Source organism: Pectinophora gossypiella, chromosome 18, assembly GCF_024362695.1.
Source record: "Pectinophora gossypiella chromosome 18, ilPecGoss1.1, whole genome shotgun sequence".
NCBI classification, from domain to species: domain Eukaryota; kingdom Metazoa; phylum Arthropoda; class Insecta; order Lepidoptera; family Gelechiidae; genus Pectinophora; species Pectinophora gossypiella.
In genome coordinates, this window is record NC_065421.1 from 3,958,050 (window position 1) to 3,966,697 (window position 8,648).

Sequence of the window (8,648 nt, forward strand, 5' to 3'; positions counted from 1 at the left end):
CCCAGTACGTTACACCTCTATTTTAAACAAGGGTTACCAATGGTAGAAAATCCTATCAATCAATCAATAAATTCAAATGGGCGCTGAATTTAAAATAATAATGTAAAAAATGCTTTATTTCCACGAACGAATTAAAAACTGCTCACACATTGATTATTAAAATAAATAAGGGGCGTTATATATGCTCCTTCCTTCACATGTAAGATGTAACCCTTAACACTTTTAAAATGTATCTTAAGCATAGATCTTAAGCCACAAGTTTCTCGTCGATCGAACGAGATAATATAGAGCTTACCTAAGCCCACTATGGGAGGATTTAATAAATAAACGTTGTATGTTCTAAACATGAAGCAAAATCAATTTTATTAGTAGTAAGTACACTTTATCTACAATACAAATTTTCAAAAATTGTATCAATAAATATAATTGCAATTTATACATAAGATTACAACACTATTACTTAATCAAAAGGTCACTAAAAACTATTTACAGTTGCTTATACTTCTACCAAGTGTTTGGCTCCAGCAACCCACTAGGTGGAGAGATATGGCCCGTTTTCAGTACATTCTGAAGAAATACTTCCAGTCTAGTTTTCGGACCTCCTTCGTCAATATTTTGCAGAATTGCTAGGTAGTCTGTGCTTATTAATTTTATTATTTTCAAGAATTGCTTCCCATAACACTTCATAAATTCTGAACCACAGACATTGAAAAAATCATGTAATAAAGTAGCAGATATCTCTGGCTCAGGTTTCAAATTTATAAATGAAGCAAGCCATTGCCATCCATAGCGCAAGCTGTGAGGATTTGGTGTGTTTAGAAATCTTGGCGTTTTGGCAATCCATATAGCACATCGGAGTCTGAATATTCCAGACATCCGCTTCAAAAATTTGTCTTGTTTTTCTACTGCCCCTTCATCACTGTATATGTAGCCTCTAGATAAATAAAAGTCTTTGTCTGTCTGGCCCTCTTTCTGAGGAAGAAACATTGGTACTAAATATGGACACTGTCTATGAAAATATGCCTCCAACAGAGTACCAAGTTCTGGAAATTGGGACCATAGGGCAGTGGTTAAAGCAGCTAAAGGAAATGCTGCTTCTGGATTACTTGAGACCAGCAGATCTCCTTGTCTAACAATTTTCTTAGCTAACAGAGCAGTACAGTAGTATAAACCTTGAGGATGCTGTGTTGCCGTTACATAAATGTCTAGTACTTGCACTCTTTCACCTCTGAGTAATTTTGAAAGTTTGTCAAACTTATCCCTGATATGATTACCACTAACTGAAGAAAGTGCATTTATTGGAGTATTAACAGCCTTCTGACAATCAAAGCGAAACTTTTTCAAATTAACATTTTCTAGTAATTCTTTATATCTTCCTTCATATTCTTCTAAGAATTTCTTTAGTTTTTCATAATAAGTATAATTTTGAGGGGAATAAAATAGTGGCCCAGATCTTTTATTTTGTTCTATGTTTGGAGTCACTACTCTAGCTGTGTCTACTTGGTCCACTTGAACCATTTTAGCTTCTTGAGCTTTCTTTTCTTGTATTTCCTTCTCTTTAGCTAACTTTTCTTCATACTGCTTACTGATTGCTTCTTGCTCTTTAGCAATATTTAATTCATCAACTAATTTCTTTTTAATATTTTCTATATTTAAAGCCAACACTTCAGCTTGTTTCACATCCCTGTCTGATAAAGTACCTGACTTACATAAATTCATTATATTTTGGATGTTCCCAATTACTGTATTAATTGATCCTATGTATTTTTCTGACACAGTCTTGGCCAATGGTTCTGATTGTATTAAAACAGTTATTTCGTGGTATGCAATGCAGATTTTGGTGTGACTGTCAGTGACTGAATCAAATCTCATTGTAGCTTTATTTTGTTCATCTAAAATTCTATTCATGTTTTCTATGGTCTGTGTGTTGATGAGCTGACTGGTCTGCTGATCATGCCTAGCTTTTTCAAGTATGTTCATATTGTCATTTTCTTGTAAACTTTTCAATAGTTGAAGTTTCTTTGCCCGAATCTCTAATGCCTTGCGTTCACATTCTTCACTTTGTTTCTTCCAATACTTTTTCATTATTTCAGCACGATTTTTCATTAGGTTTTCAATGAGGTTTATGAACAACTCCTCGGAACTATCCTGCAGTTGCGATTCGTAGTCTTTGATTATTAGAGTATGTCGCATTTCTTCAGCGATCTTATCTTCCAGCAAATTCTCTTCATTTCTATTTTCCTTGTCTTGCTCAGTAGGAGGCGTTTCATCTCTGATAGTGTCTTTCTTTACAGGACTGTTGGGACCAATGGTTACTTCTTTCACAAGGTGACTTATTTCTGCAGCTTTCGTCAATGCAGAAATACGCAGTTTTTCAAAGTCTGCTAATGTTTCACTGATACTCACATTTCCTTTTCTACAGCTGCCTTTTAAAATTACATTTAAGTCTTCGACGCTATCCATTTTATAAAATGATAACTACATTAATCAATAGTCAGGTGTAATAATTAATTTCAGTCTTTATTTCCCGGTAGGTACGCACATAACATAACCTCTTTGTCAAGATGTCAATCTTTTTTTTTTTTTTTTTTTTCTTCTGGCTTCCGCGGCTAGCGATGCGCCAATGACAAATCTTGAGTGATAAATCGTGAGTTAGTCTTCAATAATAATTATCTTTTCATGTTGTTACTGTGCAGTCGTTAAAAACGAGGAAACTTTTCAATAATAAAATATACCGGATAGGAACGGAATTTGGAAAAGGTGAGGATCAGGAGAGGAATAATAATAAAATAATAATAAAAAGAGGAAGTTAAATTTTAATATCATTAGTATTAATAAACATACTTAATAAACGATAGACTGAAGGATTATTTGAAGATAAAAGGATCTGGATAGAAGTAGGAAAAGGAATGTGTAAATGTGTAAGTCCCTGAAAAAGTTGAGCATTATCATATTTAGGACAATTCAGGAAGATGTGATCCACATCCTCCACCTCACCACACTCACATAAAGCACTGTCCACTATATGAAATTTAGCTAGATGAGCAGACGTACAAACGTGACCTAATCTCATACGAGTCAGGATGCACGATGCCGTCTTGCCCAACAGCAACCGCGAGAACCAGGGTTTTGCAGGAATTTCACGTTGGATAGATGCGAAATATTTTCCTTTTGTTTGAGAACTGACAGACCACACTTCCCTCCACGAATCACGTAGATACACTCTGGGTAGAGCAAGAAGGTCATGAGGGTAGATTTTATAGTAAGCCATATCTCCACAATCAATGGCGTCATTAGCAAGCCTATCAGCCTGTTCGTTTCCACGGATACCCCTATGTCCCGGAATCCAGGCAAAAATAATCGAAAATCCCTTTGCAGCACACTGAACAATCATGTTTCTGGTTTCTATTATCAATGGACTAATAAGTTTTGTTTTAAATAAAAATTTAGATAGAGATTGTAGAGCGCTCATTGAGTCTGAAAAGATTATAGTTTTCCTAAGTTTTGCTAAAAGTACATACTCAACCGCTTTATACAGACCAAAAACTTCACCAGTAAAAACAGAACTCTCAGGAGGTAATTTAATCTTTTGAACTATATCGTATTGTGAGTGATATATGCCAACACCTACTTTATTATCTGTGGATCGTTTGGACGCATCACTAAAAACATGATGCCAACTGTCAGTGCTATTGTCAAATTCCGTGTCTAGAACGAAATTGAAAACATTGGATGCCTCAAAAGTTTGTTTAGTTATACCCAAGTTTAAACGAACATCAGGTTTATAAACAAGGGCTTCATAGTTTGAGGTGTAAAGAGGGAAACATATTGAGTTATGAATTGGCGTATCAATTGACAGTAATTTTTGATAACTATTAATTAAACAAGGAGTGCATTTATGAGTCCAGTAACTTGAGGAGTTGACTTCTTCAGAGAGGATTTTTAGCTTGGTTAAAAGTGGGTGGTCACCTAGTTGTAAACAACGGTATAAATAACTATCTGAAAGAAACTGCCGCCTCAGTTGTAAAGGGGGTTCAACACACTCGACTTGCATTGCATTAATAGGGCTAGTCTTCATTGCGCCCAGAACACTCCTTAAAGCTACCGATTGCATTTTATCTAGTTTATTTAAAGCAGCAGCACTACATGGTTCCAGCAAAAAAGATCCATAATCAATCACACTCCTGATTAGTGCATTATAAATGATTCTCAGAGAAGTAGGATGAGCGCCCCACCATACACCTCTGAGGCATTTAATAATATTAAGATTCCGTTCACATTTAGCCTCAATATAATTGCAATGTGGGATACCAGTAAGTTTGGAATCCAGTATAACTCCTAAAAATTTACATTGTAAACTTACAGGCATGGGGATATTATCATAAAAAACATTAATTTCAGGGGGAGATCTCATACGAGAAAAAAGCACTACATTGCTTTTGGAAACGGATAATTCTAAGCCATTATCATTCAGCCAACCCTTCAATATACCAAGAGATGTTGTAAGTGTGTTACATAAATTAGAAACAGATTTACCTGAACAATACAATAAAAGATCATCTGCATACTGTAAAATATTAACTGAGTTACTTAAGGAATCCTCTAAATCATAAGTATATACATTATATAGTAAAGGGCTCAGCACTGAGCCTTGAGGTAAGCCCTGCCAAACAACTCTAGATATCTGGGACCCATCTAGTGTAACACTTATAGATCTCTCTGACAGCATTCTAATAATAAATGAAGTGAGCATTTCCGGAACATTTAATGATTTTAATTTCTTATGAAGAATAGAAATAACAACATTATCATAGGCACCTTTAATGTCTAAAAAAGCAGAGAGGATGGATTCATTTTTTGAAAATGCCAGTCTAATGTCAGTCATAAACAGACTCAAACTATCAGAAGTACTTCTGCCCTTTCTGAAGCCGAACTGACTTTCAGAGAGCAATCTATTGCTTTCTAAATACCATTCTAGCCTATTTTTGACTAAATGTTCTGCCAATTTGGCCAGTACAGAAGATAAAACAACAGGTCGGTAAGAAGAAGCGTCAGAAGGAGGTTTCTTTGGTTTTAAGATAGGTATTACTAACTGGGACCTCCATGAGAGAGGAATGTTGCCAGACAACATAATAGAATTTATAATATTTAAGAAGTAATTTAAAGTTTTATCACTGCTGTTACAGAAAAAGGAATAGGGTATACCGTCTTGACCGGGTGACGTGTCAATTAAACTTGTTAAAATGCCTTTAATTTCAGACATGGAAAAAGGTGAATTTAATCCTGATAAATTATTAGAAATTGAAGTTGGCAAGCACTGAATTTGTAACTCGGGAACTGAAGAAGGAGCTAGATTATCTAGGAATTGTTCAGCTAGCTCTGAAGATAGAGAGCCTCTAGATGATGGATTAACACCCATCCTGAATCTCCTAACGCTTTGCCAAACAACAGAAACATTAACATCTGGACAAATATTATTACAGAATCTTCTCCATCCCTCAAACTTCTTCTTTTTCAAAAATTTACGAGTGTCCCGTGCCACTTGACAGTAAAGCTCATAGTTCACAGATGTCATTAAACAGGAATAAACCCTTTCTGCTTCCCTCCTTCTTTTTATAGCCTCTGTGCACTCGTTGTCCCACCAAGGTGGACAGGGGATTTTTCTGGAGCCGCCCACTTTAATTGGGAATAAAGCATCTGCAACCTCAATCATGACTTTGACAAGAGCCTCAGAGCAAGCCATCTCATTACCCATACAGACAGAAGGGAGGTTTGAAACTTTACTGTCAACTTGCTGACTAAATGCAGACCAATCACTAGGTAATCTATATTTCATACGGGGAGTAGGTTTCGGAGCTATCATTGGATGTAACGAAGGAAACTTAATAGTTATGGGATGATGGTCACTTCCACAAGTAGAAGGGTGAACTGACCACGAAAGAATAGAAGCAAGATTAGGCGTGCATATAGAGAGATCTGGAGCACTAGGGCCCTCGTCAGGGCCAGTACGCCGAGTAGGAGTACCATCATTTAAAATACAGAGATTGAGAGAATTTAAAATTCGCAACATTTCTTCTCCATAAAAAATATGTCTAGATGAACCTCCCCATGCCGGGTGCTGGCCATTAAAATCACCTAGTACTAAAAAAGGGCTTGGTATACATTTAAATATATTAGTGAGATCACTATACAAAGCTAAAGTAGGATGAGCAATATATACAGAAACTATACACACATTATTTACAGAGATAGCAATGGCTTCAACACCATTATTTACAGGAGGAAGAGATATTTGTTTGTAAGGAACAGAACTATTGATAAGGATGGCAACACCACCATGCGCATCACTAGCTCTGTCCTTCCTAAGAATATTAAAACCTGATATTCTAAAAGAATATTCAGGCAAAAGCCATGTCTCTGAGAGACAGACTATTGAAGGATTATATTTATTAATTAAAAATATTATTTCAGGTTTTTTATCAGCAGCACTTCTACAATTCCACTGTAGGAGTACCTGATCCATTATTGGGATTGATAGACACAGTGTTTTCAATTAGTTGGGCAACGTGGGACGGTATAGAATTGGTGGGAATTAAACTGGATTTAAACAAAAGCTCAATAAGAGACAAAATTAATTTCGCTATGGGTTGGTTTGATTTATCATTTTCTGAGTTATCATTTTTCAGAGCAGAACCATTTGGTGAAGATAGAGGTATATCATAATCTTTTATTAGAGATGCATGTGCAGCCCGGTCATACCCAGCCGAAGGCGTAGGAGGAGCACGAGGCTTAAGGAAAACTGTTTTTTTATATGAGCTGGAAGATGGGGACAATCGAGCTGCTGGGTTAGCAGCCTCATCTTGAGATTGTTTATGTTGCGAAGTTCTAAGAACGTCAGCAAAAGATTTGGAGACAACGGGGTGTAATTTGGAAGCCTCTAAATATGAGATGCAGTTTTGAGCCATTGACACTTTGATATTTTTTTGTCGGGAAAATTCAGGACAAGCCTTACTAGTGGCAAAATGATAACCAGAACAAAGACAGCATGATCCATCCTCTTGTTCTACTGAACAAGATTCGGCAGTGTGACCTTGCCCACATTTATAACAGCGAGGCTTGGAGCGGCATTGAGCCTTTGTATGACCAAAACGGCAGCAGCTGTAACATTGAATGGTTGGATAAATGTACAAGTCGACAGTCAATGGAGTATAGCACATAAACACACGTTTTGGTAGTACTTGTCCATCGAAAGTTAAAACAACTGTTTCAGTGTTAGTAAATTCTGGAGACCCATTTATAATTTTTTTACTTTTAATTCTCCTAGCTTTAAGAACTTTCCCACATCCAATGGGGACACTCACATTATCCAAAATCTCATCCTCAGGCCAGTCAGCAGGGACACCCCTGACAACACCCATCCGTGTGATAATAAAGGTTGGAATGAAAGCTCTCAAACTATGGCTGGCAAGGCAAGGATTTTCAATAAAAGCGTTAGCATCAGAATATGTGGAAAAGGCCATGGATAGTCTATTTCTGCCGATCCGTTTCAAGCTACCGTTCACTATGTTTTTAATCATATTTTTCTTTAGAACGCTGCCAAACTGAATGGGATGCAGTGAAACAGGATCGTCAGGAGTAGACTGCTCCTTTTGAATGTGCACCACATAGGGTGCTAGGTCGGAAGAAACATATTTCCTACCAACTTGCTGTTGCTGCTGGGTTTGCTGATTAGTTACTGTGACTGTTGGTGGTGGAGGTGGAGGATCAGGTATTGTTGATAAAAGAGAATTGTCTTCGTCAGAATTGCAATTGCACTTGTCTACACCCGAAACGTTTTTACTATTTTTACTTTTGCGCTTTTTGTTGCAATGTTTGCAAATCTTTCTCAAGGGTCTTACACGTTTTCTGACTTGAGAGGAGCACCCGTCCTCCGTATCCATTGACGAAGTATCGTCAACAATAACTTCCATCCCTACATGAGGGACACGATGACGATCCCGGCCGCCACCGGGGTCGTCGGGGGGATCAACCCCCATAGTAAAAAGAAAAACTCACTTACCACTACACAGCAGCAAGTATTTTAGAAGAATATATATAAATATGAATTAACAGATAAAATAATACAGAAATACTCCACTGAACCCACACGAAATCAATTAAATTAAATTTTCACTAAAAAACACGACCGCCAATTTCGGAAGTTTCCCGCGCTTTTCAAAAAGATGTCAATCTTGGCATTCTTGGCATCTTGCTTGTCAATATAATACAGTAAAATTAAATGTTCAGTAGAATGTATAAGATGTCACTTCAATCTCTGGAGAATTGAAAGAGATAGATAATATTTTTATATGCATTTTAGTTTTTTCCGTTTATGTTGTTGTTTAAATTTTAAATTCGCCAATAGGCATATTTCTGAGGGCCTTGACTCCGGTGTGGTGTTAGATTCTTTTTGTTTTTTCAAATCCACAATATTCTGACCAGCTTATAACCCTACAAATAACGACCACCAGTTAAATAATAATAAGGTCGATTTTTCTCAACTTTGCCGGCAAAATTTTTAGCGGTGCGTGTTTGAAAGATGTAATAAGTGAGTGAGTCAAGTCAGTGAGTATGTATGTGATATTCTGCAATACTGTATGAGTTGATGA

The 8,648-nt window shown here is 36.7% G+C and overlaps 2 protein-coding genes across 3 annotated transcripts; one reads left to right on the forward strand and one right to left on the reverse strand.

The window, feature by feature from the left end:
* Positions 1-330: 330 nt before the first annotated feature.
* On the reverse strand, positions 331-2,569 carry LOC126375022 (mRNA export factor Gle1). Its single transcript, XM_050021862.1, has one exon. The coding sequence runs from the start codon at positions 2,461-2,463 to the stop codon at positions 505-507; it is 1,959 nt and encodes a 652-aa protein (XP_049877819.1). The 5' UTR covers positions 2,464-2,569; the 3' UTR covers positions 331-504.
* Positions 2,570-4,094: 1,525 nt separating this feature from the next.
* On the forward strand, positions 4,095-8,209 carry LOC126375023 (uncharacterized). Of its 2 annotated transcripts, XM_050021864.1 has the most exons (5): positions 4,095-4,313; positions 4,402-4,502; positions 5,260-5,271; positions 6,472-6,585; positions 6,687-8,209. In XM_050021864.1, the coding sequence occupies exons 1-5, from the start codon at positions 4,223-4,225 to the stop codon at positions 6,702-6,704; spliced, it is 336 nt and encodes a 111-aa protein (XP_049877821.1). In that variant the 5' UTR covers positions 4,095-4,222; the 3' UTR covers positions 6,705-8,209. The 2 variants fall into 2 exon arrangements, with proteins under 2 accessions (XP_049877821.1, XP_049877820.1); XM_050021863.1 differs by having other exon boundaries at positions 4,096-4,313; positions 6,472-8,209.
* Positions 8,210-8,648: the final 439 nt, after the last annotated feature.